The sequence below is a fragment of the Podarcis raffonei genome, chromosome 14, assembly GCF_027172205.1.
Source record: "Podarcis raffonei isolate rPodRaf1 chromosome 14, rPodRaf1.pri, whole genome shotgun sequence".
Taxonomy (NCBI): domain Eukaryota; kingdom Metazoa; phylum Chordata; class Lepidosauria; order Squamata; family Lacertidae; genus Podarcis; species Podarcis raffonei.
The window spans coordinates 35,701,003-35,724,760 of NC_070615.1; the positions used below are offsets into that span (position 1 = coordinate 35,701,003).

Genomic DNA, 23,758 nt, shown 5'->3' on the forward strand with positions numbered 1-23,758 from the left:
ACTTATATGGTGGCATTATTTGTCACAGCTGCCAGGAAATTATGATCATGCATCTGAATTAATTTTATAATCATTTTTAATTCAGCTGAGGTTTATGAGGTTGTATCCAATGCACTAGTGCAACAGATTTGCAGCTTTCTCTTCCTGTCCTCTCTTCTACAGCGCCCCATGTGTCATCAAAATCTGCTCTGAGGGGTTGTGGGACGCACGAGGGGAGGAGAGAAAGAGTCCCATTGTGCCAGCAAAGCAATGCACTGGGAGCATTAGATAGAACTCATTGCACATATGTTTTAGTTTTGAAAGATATTTATGTGTGCTGTCAATTTGTGGCATGAATGGATGTGAGGTTTGCAAAGGCTACATGAAAGTGTATCACAAACACTGTCAGTCAGAATTCTGAACTAGATGGTGGGCATCTGCAGTAAGGCAGCTTCACACATTTGTTCATAGTGGAAGGAGCTGGTAGTGGTAACAGTTGCAACATTTTGGGTTTCTTTTTGCCAACAGGATAACCGAAACTTGAAGGAACAGAATGATGAGCTGAATGGGCAGATCATAAACCTCAGTATTCAAGGCGCCAAGAACCTCTTCTCTGCTTCCTTCTCTGAATCTCTGGCTGCAGAAATCAGCTCCGTCTCCAGAGATGAGGTACTGTGGGAGGGTCTGCGGGAAACTCTGGGTACCACTTTCCTGTCAGCAGTAAAGGTGAAATTAAATTCATATGAAAGGGAAATCAAAAGTGTGGTGGTAAAATTTTGCAGTCAGAACTCAAACCTTTCAATACTTTGGGTTTTTTGAGGAAGACTAAGGACTTAAATCTTTTCCCCATATCCAAGTGTAAATACATTATAAATTATCAGTTTGCCAGATGCAAGCCCCCCCCTCCTGTTTTAATTTGGAACAAATAATCAAATTCAACAGTGTTCTGCATAATGCTGAGTTTTCACAGTTGGTGCTGCACTGAAGTGCTGTGCCTACATGGAACTTGGCAGGTATGAATCCTGATGAGACAGAAACTGTATTTCTTCCCCCCTCAAAAACAAACAAAAGTTTCTGGCCTTTAGGAAGTTGAAAAGTATTTATTCTGGTGAGAAAATGGAAGTTAGACCAGAATCTTTAAATTTTAATTTGTGGACCACCCTTCTGCAGTACTCTCCTTGTCACTTACAACCCACTGTAATGTTAAAATAGGTATATGGGGGTGGGGTTTGTGCCATTTTTGTGCTTTTATTATTATTTCTCTCTCTAAATATGGTTTTATTGATGCATTTTAAGAGTTGTAAGCTGCTGCAAGGGGTCTTAAATCAGAAAATATAGAAGCTGTATTTTGTGAGTGAAAGCTGATTAGTAAAAAAACTGTTCAGTAAACAGTCATGTAAGTTCTCTCTGGAAGAGGCAGTGTTAGAGTGGTACATAAAGCAGTTACCCTGGGATTCATTTCAAAATCTTTCCCTAATAACCATGCAGAATTGGGGTGCAGGTGGGCCTCACTCTGTATATTTAGTTGTAAGGGATGTCAGTTAAGACAACATACAACTTCAGATGTCATCCAGCTTTAAAATCCACTGAAGGAAACATTGAGAAGCATGAAGGGAGATGACACATGGCAGCTGCTACTTTGTGATTGGTATGTTCCATCGAAGGTGCAAGAACAAGCTCTGGATTGATTCCACTGAGATTCCATTAGGAAGGACTATTGGTAATGGTTTGCTGCTCTTGTATTTGGGAGCTTTTTCTGCACAGAAACATAGGAAGCTGCCTTATACTCAGTCCATCTAGCCAAGTAGTGTCTACGTTGACTGGCAGCGGCTCTCCAGGATTTGAGGCTGGATTCTCTCCCAGCCCTGTCTGGAGATGCTGGAGATTGGGACCTTCTGCATGCAAAGCAGATGTCGAACCACTGCGCTATGGCCCTCTGTGCAGCAGTTCATCATTGTACTGTGCCTTTGGACAAGCTGTTCAGCCCAGAGTTTGCCGACTCAGAATGATAGCCTTCATGTAACATGTTTCCCTTCTCTCCCTCCTCCCCGCAGCTAATGGAGGCGATTCAGAAACAAGAAGAAATCAATTTCCGTCTCCAGGACTACATTGACCGGATCATTGTGGCCATCATGGAAACCAACCCATCCATCCTGGAGGTCAAGTAGGAGGCTGAGAACTGCGGTCCTGAGTGACACTTGGGTGCCGTGCATTTGCTGCTCTTGAGGAGATGCTGGCAAGTCTTGGCTCTTCTGCAAAGAAGGCGCGGGAAGCCTCACGTCATGAAATTGGTTAGGTGGTGGAACCTGGTGGACTTGTGGGAGAGAGAGACGGCTATTGAGCCTGGCTGCGCTGACTCCAGTGTGTTTTTGAGCCCTTGTGACTCACAAGGGTTGGGTGGGGGTGGGCAAAAGGAAACCTGGAGGGAAAAAATGCAAGGCGCAGAACACAGTGGGAAAAGGGGGTGGGGGAATGGGAACGTACACCAGCAGCCTGCCGTGCTGGGCTGCAACTTGAAACCCTCTTCCTGTAAGCTTACAACCCTGCCCTGCACAAGGGGAGAGAAAAGAGGTCCAAATCTCTCTTGTCCCGCAGCAGCCATCACAGGGGAGATGAAGAAGAAGAGAAGTTCTCCACTGCCTCCCTCCCTCCCTTGCCTTGCCCACCCCATCCTTCCTGAAAACTCACTGGGAGACACATCAGTTGCACTCTGCAGCATCTCCCTTCTTGAAGCTGTGGGCACCCTCCAAGAGGGGTCAAGGCCACAAGACACGTGGATGACTTTTATCATTGAACCAGTGGAAGGGGAGAAAAGGGCCCTTTTAGTCTCTCTAGCTTGCAGAAGCATTCCCCATCAAAATATTTGAGGGAGGGGGCTTGCTTGTAGTTTGTGTGATCCCCGACCCCTTTTGTTTGGCAAACTGCCTTAAAGAAAACATAGCTGGCTTGTTTCCTATCAGAGGTTGCAGGGAGGTGAACAGGTTCTGGCAGGTGGGGAAACAGGAGAGGGGCTTTCTGGCATTATAGTTTTAAAAAATTGCCCACTGACACCCTCTCTGCTTGAAGACCTAGTCGCAGCTGATGGCTATTCTGCAGGCCAGCTGCCCACCAGGTGATGTGGTTGGTCTGCTGGAGGCACCGGGGAGGGGGGATGCTCAGCTGATGATACTTCAGCACTGGAGGCAGAGCTATTTTCCCCCTCAGGTGCAGCAGCCGCCGCCACATCCCTTCACCTTCACTGCACACCTTTATCTTATCCTTTTATTTTCGCAGCAGTTTGGTCACTTTAAGACAGGAATGGTGACTGTTCTATCCCAACTTTTTTTTGCGGGAGGAGGAGAGAGGAGATTTAAGATACTTCAGACAGAGAAGCAAGCTGTTCAGCTGCTGACATAACCATGTCTTGCTGCACAGAATGTTCCATTAACCAGAAATGAAGCTTTTGCCATCATATCCATACCAAGAGTCAAATCTAAAATGGTTAAAGCTGGCAGGATTTTGGGTTGTTTGCTTCATTTTGCATACCCTTTGGGACAGGATGAGAGAGATGGATGTGTTGCAACTTAATCCTCTTTTCCTTCTTCCCTTCTCCTTCTCTCTAAGCCCAGTTGGAAGAAAAAACGTATGTTGCCCACCTCCCCATCCCAAATTTTATAGGAAAAGGTTGGTTTTTCCCATACCTAAAAGGTATGCTGTCTCCACAGAACCAGAAGGTTAAGGTGTTCTTCTATATATATATATATATTTTAAAATCTGGCCCTGGGGGTTGGTTTTAAATCATGTTTTGCTTTGGGGTTTCTCTTTTTAATGGCACAACTAGGGAACAGGGAAGGTGGAGCGTAAATCTGTTGTTGATGGATCCTGCTGCTTTGTACATAGATAACATTCAGGACCCCCTAAGAAGGGGCACTGATTAGCCAGTGCCTGGGACTCCCAGTGAAGGTTTCGTTCTGGGATGGAGCTGAGAGTTCTGAGCTTTTTCTGGGTGCCTTCTCTCTCCCTCTCTCTCTTAGATCTCCCCGCCCTCTCTTAAAGCACACGCATTTAGGCACAAGGTATGTAGCAGTACCCCACATACTTGCCTGAGCCATCTAAGCAACTGGCTCTCATGGAGAGCAGAAGTGGGCAGTGAAAGCTGACATATCTCCTTCCTCCTGGAAAGCATAAAGTGTTTGTTCTCAACCCCTGATGTACAGGGAAAGCAACAATCCTATTCTGTTTTTTTCTAAAATCAAAAATGCACCAAAGTGAGCACCCCAATCCAAGGTCACTGGGTTTTGCTCCTATTGAGCTCAATTGCATTTACCAGGTTCCCAGGATGAATTGCGGCACCATGGCCAGATTATGTGGAACTATTTTTTTGTATTATTATAATCAGTGGATTCATGCTCTATAATTTCTAGCTAGATCAAGTGGGGGGGTGAGGAACACAGGGACAAAAAATGTGGGAGTGTTTGCTTCTCCACCTGGACAGCGATTCTTTGAGCTCAAACACCCACCTTCACATTTATCCCCTTGCTGTGCCCACTCAACCACCCCTGAAATCTGGAGAAAGAATCCGCGTATTGTACATTTCCAGTGGACTCTTGGGTGTAAATCAGTGTATACTTGGAGAAGGAAGGCTTTTCTTTTTCTACCTTGTAGAGTTAGGTATTTTTTATAGATTGATGGCTGATCAATTTTTTAATACTTCAAAAAAAGAGAGCAATGTATCTGTGTATACACACACACATGCACACACACACGCACATATATATATGTATAATGTACAAATCTATAAATAAGCAGATCTGCCTTTCTTGACTTGGGCATCTATGCCCACGATAACACACACACACACTCCTCTCCCAGCCCTCCCGGTTGATCACAAAGAGGTACTGTAATGTAAATAGTCACAGGAGGGGGAAAATTATAATAATAAACCAACAAAAGTGAAGCACTGGCTTGCACACTGCTTTAATTTCCTGAGGAAACCTGTTCTTCCCTGCTGGTATGTGAAGGAACTTCCAGAAAGAGGCGAACAGTATTTGTCTTAACGGGTGTACTGACTCTTGTCTGATTAAAAGCTGTTACCGTCTCTTTGCTGGAGACCAGTCTCTCTCTGTCTCAGTTTTTGTTCTCTTTTGTGTTGCAATGCACCAGGGAAATATGGAAATAATAAGAGGTGGGGGGGGACTCCTGGTGCAGAGGCAGGAGCCACAGCCTACCTGTAATGGGAATGGGAGTTGACTGGGAGCATCAGGCTATTTGGGTGAGTCTTCATGTGGGCTTTGCAGAATTTGGCCCCATGAAGCTGCACCCAGGATATTAACCAGAGGTTATCTGCCATTGTTAGTCAAACATGCCCCTGGAAGTGCCACATGTGCATTTGTATGTGATTATAATAAAACACACATCGCTACACGGGGTGATTCATTCTGATACATTCATCTGCATTCAAGCCAAGATGTTGAGATATATATACACACACATGAGCAAGTTCTTCATGTAGAGAATTTTGTACATTTGGTGGGGATATTTTATGGTTTCTCCAGTATTGAGCATATTCACACAACAGGCACACTTCCCTAAGGTATTAACAGAGGCTTAACATAAGTTCCTAGAAGTGATTTGAAAACTCATGTTAAAAAAGATATTAACCTCATAGACAATTATGCAAGGCTGATGACACTTCTCTTGTTCTGCCACTAGATGGCATCAAAGAGCTGCGGGAATTTGATTGCTAGCTCACTGCAGAATGTATGGGAGAAGGCGGGGGGGGGGGAGGAACTCCTCAGTTGAGTTGCTGACAGTAAGTGCTGGGCCAGCAAGAGGTGGTGGTGGAGGTAAATTTTGCATGCACCTTACCAGTGTTTCCTAGTGCTGCCTTTCATGTTCCCTATCAAAGTGTGTGGCAAAGTGGTGCATCTAGTGACACTACTGGGCTTCATCTGCCCCCTGCCCTTGATGGAGAGTGGCCACTTGTGCATTGCCAAACATAACATGTCCTATTTTATGTTACAGATGCACATTTAGAAATAATCACTGTATTTAATTATCCAGAAAGAGACTACTTCTTACCGTACTGGAGAAGACAAACAGCAAGTGACCTGTGTGCCTCCTTACCTGCTGTCCAGGTGCTCATGGCTGATGGGCAACTTCAGTCCTCCTCCTCCCTGGTTCTCCCCCTTTTTGGTTCTTTGTCCTTAACTGGACAGCCTCTGTAAAGTAGAACACATGCTCACCTAACCATAGTGACCTTGGACACCTGAAAACTGAGATTACTCCTATTTGCATAGCCTCTTCCTGGGCCTTGTTTGGTTGTGACAGTTTTAAGAACTGAGCATTTTATATAGATTGACTGTGAATCTCTTATTATTTGTTTGTTTGTTTATATCCCACTTTATCCAAGGAGCTCAAGGTGGTCAATGTGGTTCTCTGCCTTCTCATTTAGTCTCCACAGCAATCCTGTGAGGTAGGTTAGGCTGAGAGGCAGTGACTGGCTCAAGGTAACACAGTGAGCTTAATGTCTGTGTGGAGATTTGAACTCTGATTTCCCAGGTCCTGGATTCAGGTAGGTAGCCATGTTGGTCTGACACAGTAGATATCTATCTATCTATATCTATATCTATATCTATATATCTATATCTATATCTATATCTATATCTATATCTATATCTATATCTATATCTATATCTATATCTATCTATCTATCTATCTAATAGTCCAGTAGCACCTTAGATCGATAAAAGTGACATATAATTTTTGCTTCAAATTATGGACATATTTACATAGCAGAAAGTTCATCACAAAGCACTGGTCCAATGTGGATTTCCCTCTTTGGAAACCTGCCTGGACTTCAGATACCACCTTTTTGTATCTGCCCATTCTTCCAGTCTCCCAAGAAGGAGCCTGGCATATAGTTTAGAGGCTACATCTAACAAACTAATGGGTCTATAATTGGCAGGGTTTTTCTTATCACCCGTTTCATATATTGGGGCACCTTAGAGACCAACTAAGTTTGTTCTTGGTATGAGCTTTCGTGTGCATGCACACTTCTTCAGATACACTGAAACAGAAGCCACCAGACCTTTATATATAGTGAGAGGGAGGGGAGGGGTATTACTCAGAAGGGTGGTGGGAATGGGTGATTGGCTGATAGGTGTGGTAAACCCGTTGATGACTGTTAATGACTGCCAGGTCCTAGTCTGACACGCTAAGCACTACATCATGTTGGTTCTCCAAATTCCCAAAATGACTTCTACTTCTGTGTCTTTGGACCCTGTGGAGCAAACCACTTCACTTTTAAATAAAGAAACCTCTCAGTCATGGTTGCCCTTGAAACATTGTCCTATCCCTGTTTTAGTTCTTATTTATTTAAAGCATTTCTACTCTGCCTGTCTGCCAAGACAGACCCTCGAGGCAACTTACTATCACCCGAAATGATCTACAGTAAAATCTCACAAACATATAAACAAAATGCTTAGTTCATAGCAGCAACGAAGCAGCAGTTCCCTCATGCTTGCTTGCAAAGGCCTATGCAGATAAATACATTTTAATCTTAATACCAGAAACCACAGGAGCGGAGAGTGGTGTGGTACTTGGGTCCTGGTTGCGGGCCTGCCATGGGCATCTGCTTAGCCACTGTGAGAACAGGATGCTGGACTACAGGGGCCACTGGCCTGATCCAGCAGGGCTCTGCTTATGTTCTTAAGCTCTCACAGTGAAGGGAAAAGAATTTACTTAAACATTGGTGGCAGAATGGGGCAAGAGATAGATGACCAATGACCCTGGCTCCTTGCAATGTGTAGAGCAGAGGAATAAGATAAGGTTCAGGCTATTTCCTTGGGCGTACCTTATTCGGGCCCCTTCCAGCTGAGACCAACCGTATTATCTTCCTCTGACTCAGAGACACAGACAAGCTTCTCCAGGGAGCCCACCACACTCCAGGTCTGGATAGCCTGCATAAGGCTGATGTTAAAAGAACTGAACTGACTTCCTGTCTGCAAGTGGGCCAGTTTCAAGGTACTAGTGTGCAAAGCCCTGCACAACTTAGGCCTAGGGTCATTTAAGGACTGTCTTACTCTGTACACCCCAGGTTGATCCCTGAGCACCATTAGTGGTTGCCTATGGGCCAGAAGCATGACTCGTACCCAAGTCACGTCACACATTCAGTGTTGTGGGCCTATGGAAGCCCCTCCTACAAGAAGACAGGCACCGGCCCTACTGAGTTTCAGATGTCTGGTCAAAACTTACATTTCAAGAGTCCTTTGCCCTCTTGAGTCCTCAGATGTTTTACTTTAAAAAAGAGAGAGATTTTAAATTCTTGACTTTTTAAATTTTGCAGGTTTGTTTTAAATTCTGCATATTGTATATTTATTGTTGTGAGCTGCTTTGAGACCCATGTGGTGAAAATAAACAAATGAGTTTTTTTAAAAAAAATAAACAAATGAGGCAACATCGCCTAGAGCTGCCTTAGCAGGACCCCTTGGAGCTGTCCAAGGTCCTGTTCTTGTCTACCCTGATCACTTCTCCAGTGAGTTTCAAGCTCCCGTGGAACAGGACACCGGAGTGGGGTCTTACTCTGGCTCAACTTTTGTGTTAAGCATACTTATTTACCATGCTTGGCACTGTCTATGTTCACCTGTGTCTAACATACACAGCAAGACCATGACCAGGGGAGGGATGACAGCTGGCAGGAGCGAAGAGAAGAAACAACATGGTACACATGCCTCAGAACAACAAGAGGCCTTCATTTGCCCCGGCTGCCATGAAACAGGTCTCTCCCATAGCGGTCACTACGGCCACAGCAGGCACTGTAACTCTCCAATAGTTTGGCTTTATCCCTGAAGGCACATTCTTCTGTTGTCTCATGACAGACGGATGCCAGAAGGCCATTCTTATCTTGATTTTCAAAAGTTTGGGTATCAGCTTAGAAGCTTCAGCTCTTATGTCAGCAGCGTGAAAACACCGACCCTCCTGTTTGTACGGCAACCCTCCTTTGTGGAACACCAGGAGCCTTTGCTGCTTGCTCACTGGAGGCAGTGGTTAGACGTCCCATCTCCCCTTCAGCCTTTGGCAAACTTCCATGATATTAATTTGGTCAGACGGCTGATTCTGCAAGGATCGGCTGGCTGACTTTTCTTTCCTGACCTGGATTTCTTGGCTTCCATTGGTCCCCGCCCCCAAGTCCTGTCTGTTTTCCAGGTTGCTCTGGCACTGTCCACAGCTCTTCATTAGGGCTTGCATTTCCCCTGTGACTTGCAAACCTGGTGTTTATGAGAAAATGAGATGTAAGAAGCTGCCTTGAGAATGAAGGTTGACAGGAGGGTGAATCTATGACAAGGTGGTAAGCTGCGAGGCTGCCTTTTAATTCTGGTCTTTGGAAGTAATCATGTCTCCCTCTTCTCCCTTCAGTAAATTATTCATTTAAAATAAGTGAGGCATTGGAAAGGCTTAAGCTCATTTAAGTGCTCATACCCCCAGTGCAACTGATACAAGCGCTCCATGAAATTGTTTGCCAGGCATTTGTCTCCAAAGTAAGCAAAACCATAAGCAGCACCTGCCCAGCAAATATATGGTTTGTCCCAATGGTTAGAAATAAGATACTCTGTACAGGTACTGGAAACATGCCTTTTACCATAAAGTCATATTCTGTGATATTTGGACTACAGATTCCTATACTGTAGGTAAAGCTACTCCATTTTGTACTCTTGAAACCCTTTTTATTTTTGAAAAGTTGCAATGTGTTGAAACACTATAAAACAATTGACATATTTTATTGCAGAATATATGAAGTGATACTGGTTGGGAAAGCTTCACATATGGTATACCCTTTTGGAGTCATTTATGACTCAAAAATATAGCAAGTCTTGTGTTTCATGTACAAATCTAAACTTACAAAATTCACAAGTTTGAATGTATAGGTTTATTGGTGTTTGGATTTGGAGATATCTAAAGAATGTGAGCAGCATTTGAGACCATATAAAGCTGAATTTCTAATCTGATTTTTCACTCTTTACTGCAACTTCTTCATAAGGGTACTTCCACAACCTGTTAACGTTGTTACTATATTGTAGCAAGTTTCAAATTAAATGGATAAACATTCTGGACAATGATGAGGTCCAGCAATGTGGTGTGAAAGGAGACCTGTTTTCAACACCACCTGCTATTTTTTGTTTAAGCAAACTAAAGAGTGTTCTGTTATAGAATGTGTTATTAAGTGTAGGGGAGCTTAACTGACAGCAGCAGCAATGCTGGGGCAGTGTCACACACCCATTTTAAATATTTATTTTGGCACAGAACAGAAGCTCAGGCTAACCTCTACCTCGATGGGAATTCTTCTGAGCCTGTAAACAGAATGAAATAATTGAATCTATATTGTAAATGCATGCATTTAATAAGAAGTCATGTATGTATAACAGGATGTATACTGTACTTAGGGGTACAGACCTGGGTGGGAGTTAAGGCGCATGCAAACAGAGACACATAACTCAGTTGCCAGAGTGAAATGGGATGAATGGGGTAAGAATGGCCACAAGAACCTAAAGAGAATTGACTGGTTTTGGGGGAAAGGAGGAAACTGATCACAAAGCAGTGCCTGTGTGCCTGAGTAGATGGAAGAAGCCCCAAATTTCATTTTATCTCACAAAGGTGATGCATACTGGGGACACACTGGATACGGATACACGGATGCACACACACACACACACACACACACACACACACACACAGGGTCTGAGCTGGCAGTGACTAAACAGGAATGAGATATTGAGACTGTTGTAGATAGATTTATGGAAAATTTCTTTTTTTAGTTTTTTGTTGGCAACTAATCAGAACACTCAAAATAAGGAAGATTTATGGAAACTTTGACCGAATATGCAGCTCCTGTGAAAACTGCATATTCCTTGTAGAGGATAGTTGGGAAAGGAATCTCAGATAAAGCTGCTAATAGCATAATACCTTCATACAAATCTGGGGTGTGACCACACTGTGGAATACTTGGCTGCTTCACCTCAAAAAAGGATATTACAGGGCTGGAAAAGATGCAGAAAAGAACTACCCAAATAATTAGTGGGCTGGAGCAACTTCCCCACAAGAAAAAGCTACTGTGTTTGAGGCTTTTTTAAGCTTGGGGAGAGAAAAGTAAGGAGAGACATGATATTAAATTATGCATGGTGTGGCGAAAGTAGATAGAGAAAAGCCACCCCTCCCCGAAATGGAGGAGTGGTAGATGCAGCTACAAATCCCATTATTAAACTACGTGCTCAAAGAAACAGTGGTAGCCATGAACTTATACAGCTTTAAAAGATTAGAAGAATTTGTGGAGGGTGTTCTGCTTGTGAGTTTCCAATAACTGAATAGCATTTGGTTTGCTCCTATGAGAAACAATATGTTTGACTTGATAGGCCTTTTGCCTGATCCAGAAGAGCTGTTCTTATTCTATGTAAGGGGCCCTTGGGGATCATTTTAGATTCAAAGACAGGGTAGAAATCCAACTAATGCTATTCCAAAGAGTTTGAACACTGTATCCTGTTTTTCTTGAATGCATCCTACCTGAGGCCAGTAGTCTTTTCTAAATGGGATGGGAGAAGGGGTTGAACTCCACATTTTAATTTGTTTTTATTGGTATTAAAAATGCTCAGAATTAAGGGCACACCTGTTCATCTTGTACAGACTATTTTGATTCTGTTATGTTTAACTGTAACAGAATTGAAAAGAAAACATGAAAGATGAATGTCATTTCTAACAATTAATGGTAGCTTCTCTTTAATAATTGCAAGTTGTACATTTTCTTCCATATTATAAGAAAAGCTCCATTATAATAAGAACATAAGAAGAAGAAGAAGAGTTTGGATTTGATATCCCGCCTTTCACTCCCCTTCAGGAGTCTCAAAGTGGCTAACACTCTCCTTTCCCTTCCTCCCCCACAACAAACACTCTGTGAGGTGAGTGGGGCTGAGAGACTTCAAAGAAGTGTGACTGGCCCAAGGTCACCCAGCAGCTGCATGTGGAGGAGCGGAGACGCGAACCCGGTTCCCCAGATTACGAGACTACCACTCTTAACCACTACACCACACTGGCACACTTTCTCCTAAAGTATGGATTTTTGTAAACCTCCTTTGGTTGGAGAATTGCATCACAAAATTCAGAGATATATGAATTTTAAGGGAAACTGTGCTTTGGAAAGTGTGAATTTGACAGATTCTGCTTTAAATGTAAAGTGAATTGAACTTCTCTCCCATCCTGAGGTAAGCTGCTGAGTCATGGCTGTTCGGATACATTCCCAACCTGAACACTGGTACCATGCATGCCAAAAGCAGCGCTGCAAACCCAGCATGGGACAAAAAAGTCTGATGGCCTTGAAATCACAATTTGATCGCAAAGCCATCTCCTCATCCTCCTGTATCCCTCATAATCAAAACCTGTTAGCTTCACCAATAATGCCTTCTCCACTATCCTTACATCACCTCTTCTTTCCGTCTCTCCACTTTAAAGACTAGCTTTGCTTGGCTATTTTTTTGGTGCTCAGCTTAGTTAAATGAACATAAGCAGTAGGATGTTCTTTAAAAATATTACAAGGTTTTTGTACTTCTTCTGAAGAAGGAAGCTGACCCAGTAAGAACTGCCCCCTGAAGTTTTGGTTCTTTGGGGAAGTGGCCAGGTGGGAAGCATGAAACACAGTAAATAGAATCAATGCATGACTGAGCCAGGAATTGTGGGGAGTGAGGATGCTGGCACCGTCATGCCTTATTGCTGCACATTCCTGTTCTTCTCTAGGTTGAGAGCAGGAAGGCACAAATGGAGGAGGATGTGGATGACTAAGGAAGGGCAATGATGAATGAGTTTCTGTGACTTGATGACTGAGATTTCAAGGAAAGGGATCAGGCTTCCTTGTACTTACTTATTCAAACCTTTATTAGGCATTATACAAATAAAACGATAAAAGAGAAAGAAACATATAAAAGCCTTGAGATATAAACAGAAAGGCAGCAGTTGGCTACATACATATATATATATATACATATAAAATCAGTGGTTTTCCTTGTTAACCTGCTCCTTGGAGGACTGCTACCAAAAACTCGGCTACCCCCGCCGTTACCCTTTGGTCAACGTCGGATAGGCAGAATCCCACACATTCACCTTGTTGGGGCTCCAGACCACCCAGAAGAGGGGACAGCACGCGTTGACGGAGCGTACTGTACAATGGGCACTGAAAGAGAATGTGCTCTACCGTGTCCGGGACATTCATAGAACATCTGCAGAATCTTTTATTTCTAGGGATGTTTTGATATCTTCCCCTGACAAATGCTGAGGGAAAAACATTCAAACGGGCCAGCATAAAAGCCCTACGTTGGGCTGGAATTATTAATTTGGTGACGTAATTGGCTCTGCTATCTAAGATATTTAAATCATAGAATATGGGCGAACAAATTTTGTTTACAGCTGCCATAATATTTTGCCTCTCGACATCCTTTAGTCTAGTTAGGATATTATGGAAAATATATTGCTCATTAGAATTGTACAGGGGCTCCAGCTCGATGCCTAAAGATTCAATCTTTTTTTCGAGGTACTGATACCATCTTGATTTGTAGGAGTCTTTGAGCAGGCTTCCTTGTACTGGATGTGTCAAGGAAACCCCAGTGCTGTGGTCATAATAAAATGTTCACATGAATAATATTTATGTAACAGTGTTTGTTGTAAAGCTGCCTAACCAGTGTGCCTCCTCCTGAAGCAGATATTTTGGCCATTGAAGCATTTGGAAATTTGTGTGACCAAATTTTTCACACTGGCTGCTTCAAAAGTGTCTGTGGCTTTCTGTCCATAACTACTGCTGTTTCTTCCCCCGTGAGCAGCAAAATATGTTCGAGTGAGTGATAAATTTTAGACTGCATGCTCCTCCAGGCAGAGACCTATTTTCCTGCACTATACACATTGATTGCACTATATAAATAATGAGTGTTGTATCCAAGGAGGTTCTACTCAGAGCGCACCTGTTGAAATTAATAACCTAAGTTAGCCATCACCATTATTTTTAGTGGATCTACTCTGGGTAGGACTAGCAGTGGATGCAGCCCCCAAATCATATTATATGAAATTCACAGGGGAAACTCTCTTCCTTATTAAATAGAAAGGTTAGCATTTTAAAAACAACACTTATTGATTAAAATTGTCTCAGACTGCAGGACTCCAGTTACTCTGAAGCTGAGGTGGCCATTTCCTTAGGTGGGCTTTTGTTGTAGAGGCTTGATGCTAAGCCGAACAACACCCTCCAGCTTGGAAAAATGGATTGGGGAGAAGTACTGCACACCTTGGGTTAAAGGTCACTAATTTTTTCCACCCTCTAACTGCACTTGTCACCTAAAACACATTCACAGTGCAAATGTTTAATTGTCATATTTATCTAATTACCTCTGGGTCAAAGAGCACTGAAAGATTGCCCTGGGCTAGGTGAAGAAACCAGTGCTGCATTGTGAAACCACCACTAATGATGGTGAGCGAAGGCGGCAAGGTACAGAGTGCAAGCACAAAGTTGTGCAACAGTCAGGTAGGGAAAGTACCAGCACCATAAGCTATGAAATGAAGATGTCAAAAAGGCCTTGGCTGCTTTTCTCAGCATGTTGTGAGGAGAGTTTGAATTACTGCTTGATTTAAACTCCCTCTCTCTCTCTCTCTCTCTCTCTCTCTCACACACACACACACACACACACACAGAGAGAGAGAGAGAGAGAGACAGAGAGAGAGAGAGAGACAGAGAGACAGAGAGACAGAGAGAATTTGCAGGAGACCCTACTTCTAACTTTACACTGCATCCTTTCCTAACCCAATTCCATCTCCTGGATCTATCTTTTCCACTTGTGGCTCAGATGGATTCACTTGTTAGGAGTGCCCTTTACTAGTTACAGCTGGTACCCCAGCTGTGGCTGCTCTTGGACAGAGATGCTCCCAGGCTGGTGAAGGCCAGTGTACATCCTCTGAGGTATGTACTTTATCATAGGTATGGGGGACCTCTAGCCCTCCATATGTTGAATGGGTACAACATCCATCATCCCAGATCATTGGCTATCGTGGTTAGAGCTGACGGGAAATGAACAACCTCTGGAGGGCCACAGGCCTGCTTTGCTATTTATGATGACAATGTATCTTGTTTATTTAAATGAGAGGCATAACCAGGAAATGGCAATGGTGACAAATGAGTGTGGCCAGGAGGAAGGGTGGGGCTACAAGTCAAAAACTGACAGTACCTGCAATATTTCTTTTCTTATGCTACTGCTGTAATAGATGAAGAGGAAAGAAGCTAACAGCTTTTCTTTTTCTCCTTCCTGTTCCGACAGACCTGTGAACTCAACCTCTTTGGTAACTGCTGGAGCTAGCTTAGCTGGTTGATCAATGTGATTAACAATCTAAAGCCTTAGCTGAGTGTCTTTCCAGTTCATTGTTTGAGGTAGCTAACCAGCAGAGATAATAATGTTGGGAAGTGGTGAGGGCTAAGGATTCATCAGCAGAGTGGGAAGACTTGTAAGTTAAAGCAAGTCAGTAAAGAAATTAATGGGAAGCGTGTGGTGCTGTGGGTAAAACCTCAGCCCCTAGGACTTGCCGATCGCATGGTCGGCGGTTTGAATCCCCGCGGCGGGGTGCGCTCCCGTCGTTCGGTCCCAGCGCCTGCCAACCTAGCAGTTCAAAAGCACCTCCGGGTGCAAGTAGATAAATAGGGACCGCTTAGCAGCGGGAAGGTAAACGGCGTTCCGTGTGCTGCGCTGGCTCGCCAGATGCAGCTTGTCACGCTGGCCACGTGACCCGGAAGTGTCTGTGGACAGTGCTGGCTCCCGGCCTATAGAGTGAGATGAGCGCACAACCCTAGAGTCTGGCAAGACTGGCCCGAACGGGCAGGGGTATCTTTACCTTTACCTAAAAAAATTAATACAAGGCATCTAATACCTTAAATATAGATGTTGAATTCATTGTAATGACATTCAATAACATTTTAACATCATTTAAAAATATGCCAAGTGCCTGCCAGTCATCCACATGCCCTTTCCATTTATTGATTTGGAAAATGGAAACAAGTAGGAGCACTGCTGCCAACAATCTCTCTCGCCCCCTCCCCCCGGCATACACCTCCTGAAGTAAAACAATTAAAACATTTTTCTTGTAAACATTATCTGAATATTCTAGGAAGGGGGTCCACAATGTTACTGATGAGGCAAATCCTGCTTTTCCTACCACTTCACAGGTTGCATCAATGTTGCATGTGCCATGTGCACTGATTAGTTGTAAAGAGGCAGGAGAAACTGCTGTTCCTAAATAATAAGAGGGGAGGGTACTAGGGATCTGGCAGGCCTAGACACAATGGAACAAACTTAAAATGCCAGTGGCCGAGTTTGGGCCACAAGGGGTAGGGCAGAAAGTCAGGTAGAATGCAGAGGGAGAGGGAGGGACAGAGGAAGATTACAGATACTGCCTTTTCCACTACCTCCCTAACTAGAAACAGAACTAGCTTATGTCTCCAACTATTAGGTACCAGTACCACCAGCTCCTCCTCTGACCTTGAGACAGGAGCAGATGCTCAAGGCTATGAATGATTAGGGTGATGCTGGAGCACTCAACCTGTGCCTGTTCTTCTCTGGAATGCAGCTTCAAGGACATCATTCCAGTAGATGCCTTTGTCCTCTTTTAACCTTTCACGGTCTTTTACCTGGTTGTTGGTCTGTCACTGTAAACAAGATTGAACTTTTGCCCACCTTGACAATCTTACTTTGGAGATTAAAACAAGAACGGTACTGGAAACATAAAATTCCCTGATCAAGATTGAGGCTTTCTGATACAACTGTGAGCAGCTAGAAGCTTTGTGCAAGATATCACATACAAACCTACCACAAACTAATATAAATATAGGAGAAATTTAGGTAGCAAGCAGGTTTTTTCACAGAACTCCCTCGTTGATAGAGAAAATCATTTGTAAGCATCCAAGCATATCCTGATAGTTCTTCTAAGCTCTTTTTATTCTCTGTGTATTTTGCTCTGACTGTCTCTTTAGGAAACCATCAGGTTATGTCATTATATAATTGTCTACTATGCTTTCGTGCAATATACCTTTGTGTGGTTAAAAAAAATAAAAGTGGGGTTTTAAAAAGACTGTATTTCTTGAGATTTTGAATTCATATGTTTTATGCTAGTATAATCCCTAGAATTTACAGAAATCGGGGGGGGGGTATGTCTCCTATGCATTATTCTGACACATACCGGTAAACACGAGTAATCTATTATTTGCTTAAGTGCTGGGTGTGAGAACTTATGCATACGGAGCAATTGTAGCATCAACATCAGAACAGCTTGCTTTCCTCATATTTTCCCTAGACACAAATACCAAAGAGATTTGGGAACAGTGAGGTGAGCTCAAACATACACCAAGTCCCCAGCAGCCAATTTTCAGAGAGTTTATTAAAAATTTGGCTTATGAGAGTAAAAGCACAAAGGCAGAATAACATACTGAAAAAATAAACATTTAAAATGCACCTACCCACTTACCCAATTACTTTTTTAAGGGACGCGGGTGGCACTGTGGGTTAAACCACAGAGCCTAGGACTTGCCGATCAGAATGTGGGCGGTTCGAATCCCTGTGATGGGGTGAGCTCCCGTTGCTCGGTCTCAGCTCCTGTCAACCTAGCAGTTCGAAAGCACATCAAAGTGCAAGTAGATAAATAGGTACCGCTCCGGCAGGAAGGTAAACGGTGTTTCCGTGCGCTGCTCTGGTTTGCCAGAAGCGGCTTAGTCATGCTGGCCACATGACCCGGAAGCTGTCTGCAGACAAACGCCGGCTTCCTCGGCCAATAAAGCGAGATGAGCGCCGCAACCCCAGAGTCGGCCACGACTGGACCTAATGGTCAGGGGTCCCTTACCTTTACATTTACCCAATTACTTTACTCATGCAGGCTTATAGTCTGCTCATGAGCAACTTAGCATCTTCTTGGATGGCTGAGGAGGGACAAAGGGACGTTGGTGTCCCATTTTTAAGTGCTCTTTACCCAGGTGGCCTCCGACTGACAAGGGGCTCCAAGCAGCCAATCTCACGAGCTGCACATAGCCCAGCTATTGGGCATATGAAGGATTAAGCAATGAAAGTGTCCATGGCAAGGAGATGGTGGCTATCAAAGTGTTTATTACTGCCACAGCAGTTCAGTTTCTTTGTGAAACCACAAGTTTTCAGCAACTTAACTATTATAATCCAAGGGAGGGGAGATGTGACCTCTCTGCCTAGGCATGATGAAGGACAAGAGAAACCAGGTATCCTTTAAAGGACAGGATACCACAGGGGGAAACGGTGTGAGAAAAATATAGAAAGACCTTCTCAAGTGCTCATGGTGATCTGGGAGCTCAGAGATCAGATTGGTTACCAAGGTTCTCAGGGCCCTTATGCATTAATTATGGTTGGGTAGTCTGTTTTCATACAAGTTGAGGGTCATTTTTGTTCCCAAGCAAAGGCTGTGTAGGGTAGGTAAGTCTTTTTAAATTCCCTTGAGCCACATATACTATGGTTCCCCAAACAGCAGTCTGTTTCAACCCTCCTAAATTGTGAAAAAAGTGTCTTGAAAGGGGAACAAAAGGCTTATGTTCCCTTAAACCAGAGAAAATAAAGAACATGGAGAGGAGGCAAAGATAAAGGGCAGGAGAGACAGGGAAAGGAGGTTGAAGAAAACCCAAGGAGTGCATGTTAAGGTTCTGGAGGAAGGGAGAACTCCTAAATGTTCTGTTTTGTAGGCAAATGAAGGCATAGAAGAGCAACCATGATACTTTTGATTTCCTCCCAAAAGGTATTTGGGACTAAATCTTTTCACTGAGGTGAAAAGAGACTCTAGAACTGCATTGTCATAAGTTTCACGTGCAGATCCTGAATGTGAGGTCTTAACGTTGACTATTGCTTTCTGGGCCCAGTGTTTTATTCTCAGGATGACTGAACAAACAAACAAACAAACATACTTGTACTTGTGTACAAATTACACATATCTAGAGTCCTTACACCTCCATAGGTAATGAGGGTAAGCCCATCTCTAATGAAGATACCTCACAAACATCTGTGCTGACTTCCTCAGTTGTGCAGGCCCAAGTTCTTGCTTGGAACTGCCATAGGCAGAGAAAAGCTTTGAAGAGCCAAATTGCTAATGGGTAAACTTAAAATGGCCAGTAGATAACAGCTAGCTTCTGAAAAGGAAGCTGCTATGTGTTTTCCATTTGATATTGAAAACTGCAGGTAATTGAATCTGAGAGCACTCCTTTGATTTCAAGGTCAATGTATTTTCAAACTGTACTTTTCAAGTGGGTCCTGCATCAAAATATTGTAGTCTGGAGTACTCGTGCTCAGGGTTGAATCCTCAAGTTCTTGGCTTCAGTATGTTAAAGTGTCATTGAAACAAGGGTGACTCTGCTGAAGCCTTTTTTTTTTTTTTTAGTTAAGTGCTTTAGAAGTACTTTTAAATAAATAAAAAACTGGCACCTCTGATTGTAGGTGGGCTCTTGATTATTTATTGCTTAGATGTGCGTAGCTTTGGATGTAAAGTGCTATTGCTGAGGTGGGGGAAAATCAGATCCTAGTTCTCAATTCCTATTGCCATTGTTTTGCTTTTACAAGTTGCCCGTGCCTGTGCGAGTAGCGCCTTCAACTGACGCGTCGTCGTTCCGGCACTGCTTTTTCCAATGAGCTTTTTGGGTGCTTTTTATTTCCCGATGGCGGTGGGCGGCTGCAGCTACCGAAGACCGCATAAAGCGCACATAAAAGGTACGGGAGAGCTGCCTGGGGCAGCGCATAGCTTTGCATCACGCTTAGCCCCGCCCACCAGCTGAGCCCCAGGTGAGCCGCCGCTGCCGCACAGCTGCCAGGCTGGGGGGGGAGGCGCAGAGGATCCTGGGAGTTGTAGTCAAAACCCTATGTTTTCTTTCCAGGCCTGGGTAACACTCCTGTCAGGACATCGCGACCTCAAAAACAGCTCGCCTCCCTTTCGCCTTTAATCAGCATATACGCGCTCTTTCTCAACCCCTTCCTGACTGAGGTAAAAATAAAAACCTCCCTCCTTTGCAGGACCACAACTCCCGAAGCGAGCCTCCCTCACCACCGAGGGCTACCACATCCGTTTTCCCGCCTCCCGCCAGGCCCTCTGGGGCTTGTAGTCCCTCACCTTCGTATTCACGACGGCTTTCGGCGCTGCTTCCGCAGGGCGGGCTCTTCGCTTCTCGGTGAGTCGCTACGCTACGGAATCGGCGTAAGGGGCCGGCTTCTGGACTCTGAGAGGAGGAGCGTGGGGGGGGCGGTTGTTATAGCTGGCTGCCTCCGCTTTGGGGCTGAGGGGGGGTTAAAAAAAAAAGGAAAGAGAAAAAGGAAACGGTTTCCTGAGGAGGCGGGAGAGAGCCGGGCGGGGTGGGGGTCAAAGTTACTCGGCCGCCCAAGGCGGGGTAGGTGGTAGTAGTGGCGGTGAGTAGTGCGGAAACGGGGCTGAGGAGAACGGGAGAGAAAGGAAACCGGTCAGCCTGCCGCCCAGCCAGCAAACAGTCGTTGAAGCCGCCGCCGCCGCCGCCGGGGCGTCCCTCAGCAACGGTCAGTCTGAGCGCTCAACCCTCGCGGGGGGGGAGGGGGAGGGAGGGAGAGAACGCCAAAGAGCGCGCGAGAGAGAGAGTGAGTTGGGGGGGCAGAGAATGTGGGGGAAGGGAAGGCGCGCTCCCAGTGAGGGGGAGGCGCGCGTGCGCGTACTGGAGGGGGGGGGCGTGTGGTGGTGGGCTAGGTGAGTCGCCCCTTCCCTATTTTTTTTTTTAATGAGGCGAGAGATAGTCAAACACACACAAATAAAAATAAAAGCTTCCTCATTCCTTCTGCATAATAATCTCCCCAAGAGGGATATCCGCTTTCCCCCCTCAGCCCCACTTCTGTTCTTGGTTCATTCATTTATTTTGTTGTAAGCTGTATCTGTTGGGTTTTGTTCATTTTTATTATTACATTGCTATCCCCGCCTTTTTGTCAAGGAGCTGAAGGTGGCCTGCATGGTTCTAACCCACCCACCCCCTCACTTTTATCTTCACAACAACCCTGTGAGGTAGGCTAAGGCAGAGAGGTGGTGACTGGCTCAAGGTCATGCAGCGAGCTTCATGACAGAGTTGGGGGGTGGGGGGCGGCATTTGAACCCTGTTCTCCCATGTCATAGTCTATATAATGCTATTAACTGCTTCGTCGCACTGGCTGAACAGTATTTGTGGACCACCCCATCATGTAACATGTTTTGTCATAATTGGCATGCAGTAATTATAAAAAAACGAATGTCAGGCATGCACTGTGAAATGAAAAGCAACATGGGTAACAGCAAAGATAAAGCCTGTCACACCCCCAAAATTAAAACACCAGTTTAGAAGCCGAAGGTGCTCAAACGAGCCCTAATGTTGTGGAACACTATATGAATTTCAAATACAAAACAAAAATAATGGAACTAATGTTCTGGGTCTGTTTAGTCCCTGGATTGGAGACTGCCTGGAAAGCCACATGTATGCCGCCTTGGGTTTCATGATAGAAGAAAAACAGGATATAAATGGAAGAAAATGAATAAATAGCTCACAGCAGAGGGCACACCACCACCACTGAGGTTGAGACTGAATGTGAGCACACACCCCTTTTGGCCCAGAGGCTGCTGCTGCTTCTCTGTTTGCTTTGCTTGTTTTAATATTTATATCCTGCCTCTTAAAACTAATCATCATCAACATCATCATCAAATTTGAGGTGGAGAAAGGCTCACAAGATTTTTTCTTTTGCTTTTAAAATGCAATGCTAACAATAAAAAGCAGACAAATAGTTAAAATGTCATCATGAAAACCACAAGAACAAGTGCAGACACAAACATTGTTGTAAAAACTATTTCAGAATTCACAGATGAAAAACATAACATTGGAAGTTACGTATTAAAAAACCGTCTGATCAAATTAAAACTTATTAAGAGGGTTGGGTCAGAAGAATTTCTCTTGGGAGGTTGTTCCATAGTTAGGGACCACTTTGGAGATGACGGTTTTGTCCAGGAGTCAAGGGCCTCTCAACAGACTCCCTTAACTGGTTGAGGGTGCCTGAGGAAGCATTTTTGGGTTTGATCTGAGAGACTGTCCCAGAGCCTTGGAGAGCAAGCATTAACTTATCGAGGGACCGGTCCCCTTCCTAGTCCCATTCTGATGTGCACCTAGTTCTCAGTTCTTCTCTGCTACAATGCAGTGTGCATCATATCTCCCACTGCTTCCAACCTTTCGGGGTATTCCTCATCAAGTGAGGGATGTGCTTCCCCAGGTCTTCTGTATGTTGCTTGTGGAGTGCCTGGGAAGTTTTGAGATGGTGTGAGACTTTCTCGCCCTCCTGCCCACCTTTCTAGACAACCATTGGAGTGCAATGGTGAGGGGACTCCTAACTAGCGATGCGCTTTGGCGCATGCCTGACCTCAGCTACTCAATGTTATTAGTGATATACAGTTGCACTTTGTATCTAGTTTTTAAGAAATGTTATTGAATGTTCTTGCATTATTGTTAATCTTCAAGTAAACAATTTAGAGACTTTTATATTAAGCAGTGTAATTTTATATAAATTAAAATCCTGTTTGAACTAGTCATATCTTGGAGAGATTCTCCCCTCTTTGCTGCCCTCTTTGACTCAAACACTAACCCCTGGATAACAGTTTGAAGCATAGAAGGTGGTTTCTTTAAAAATGCTGTGTGGCGTCACAATAATGAAAATGAGTTTTACTTTCTCCTCCCTACCCCCATTGAGCTTATCCATGTTGGAGTTCCTGTACTGTTATAGGGGCACAAAACATGAGATCGATGGACAAAAAGTCAGAGGGGGAAGTGGTTCCTGTAGAATTTCTTATGCATTATATATGTGAGTAATGCTGAGTAGAGTGTGGTTTTCTAGGAAAATATGAATGTATGTCAATCTTTAAATTTTTAAAAAAGAAGTTGCCCTAGAACATTGGGAAATCAACATGTTTTAATCACCGAAATAAGCCTTGGAATAAAAAGCACTTGGAAGCAGTAAGATGCAAACATATCTAAATATGCACTTGGTTGTCTAGGATGTCTGTGAATGTCTTTGTGTAAAGTGTTCTCAGTGATTTGGTTTTTTTATGCCTATCCTTTTGAAGACTCTTGGAGTTGATGACTGTATATATTTGTTTTCAAAACATCTTATAAATTAGAAGGCAGGCACTTTTGAGGGTTGCACTGAATCCTTGCTCTACTCTTTAATGAATTTTATTAATTGTACCACAACAGTGTTAATCATAGTTTCTTCTGAAGAACTGTGCATTTCTCAAACAGGAGAAATCCTGCTCTGAGGCAAGGAAGTGTTGCTGGCGCCAATAAGACAGGGAAACAGATGCACTGGATTGAAGTAGTGTTTTGGTCTAAGGTCAAACAGTGACTCAGTGGCAGAGCCAGAAGTGCAATATAAGTTTCTTGGTCCCCTGTCCTTGTGCTGGACAGGGGACAATGTCTCTGGTTGAATGAATGAAGTTTAGGTTTCTGGTCTGGAATCCGCAGTTGGTGGAAATGCCTTGTTATCCCTGACCTGTTGTCTTTTATGCCTGAATTTTAGTGGGTGGGTGATATGCTGATTTCTAATGCCAGTTTTAGTATTCTCACATGCTACCTCAGTACAACAATCAGTGTTAGAAACTCAGATATATAATCTAATCAGCAAATTGCACCTTGAGCCTAGGTTACGGTCGCCACAATGGCATACCTAGGCGCTGTTTGTTCCGTTAGTGGGGTTTGTTGTTGTTTTCATTT

At 44.0% G+C, this 23,758-nt stretch overlaps 2 protein-coding genes and 1 long non-coding RNA gene across 12 annotated transcripts in view; 2 read left to right on the forward strand and 1 right to left on the reverse strand.

Moving 5' to 3' along the window:
* The window catches only part of RAB11FIP3 (RAB11 family interacting protein 3), a 90,844-nt gene extending 88,049 nt beyond the window's left edge, over positions 1-2,795 (forward strand). For 4 of the 8 annotated variants that reach the window (XM_053365606.1, XM_053365603.1, XM_053365604.1 and 1 more), the window contains one exon: positions 508-859. In XM_053365606.1, coding sequence (XP_053221581.1) covers positions 508-798 — 291 coding nt within the window. In that variant the 3' untranslated portion in view covers positions 799-859. Of the gene's footprint in view, positions 1-507; positions 860-2,033 lie in introns of those variants that run through there. The other 4 variants (XM_053365605.1, XM_053365608.1, XM_053365607.1 and 1 more) reach the window with 2 other exon arrangements.
* On the reverse strand, positions 585-20,374 carry LOC128401949 (uncharacterized). 2 transcript variants are annotated; one of them, XR_008327576.1, is made up of 4 exons: positions 20,131-20,374; positions 9,112-9,227; positions 6,085-6,179; positions 585-690 (listed from the first exon to the last, which is right to left on the reverse strand). It is a non-coding gene; the product is annotated as an uncharacterized LOC128401949 (long non-coding RNA). The 2 variants fall into 2 exon arrangements; XR_008327577.1 differs by lacking the exon at positions 9,112-9,227.
* A 64-nt stretch (positions 20,375-20,438) lies between these two features.
* CAPN15 (calpain 15) overlaps positions 20,439-23,758 on the forward strand; it is a 90,482-nt gene continuing 87,162 nt past the window's right edge. Inside the window, exon 1 of one of the 2 annotated variants that reach the window (XM_053365600.1) lies at positions 20,439-20,546. The gene's annotated coding sequence lies outside the window, so the exon portion shown is untranslated. The remainder of the gene's footprint in view (positions 20,547-23,758) is intronic. The other variant, XM_053365601.1, reaches the window with a different exon arrangement.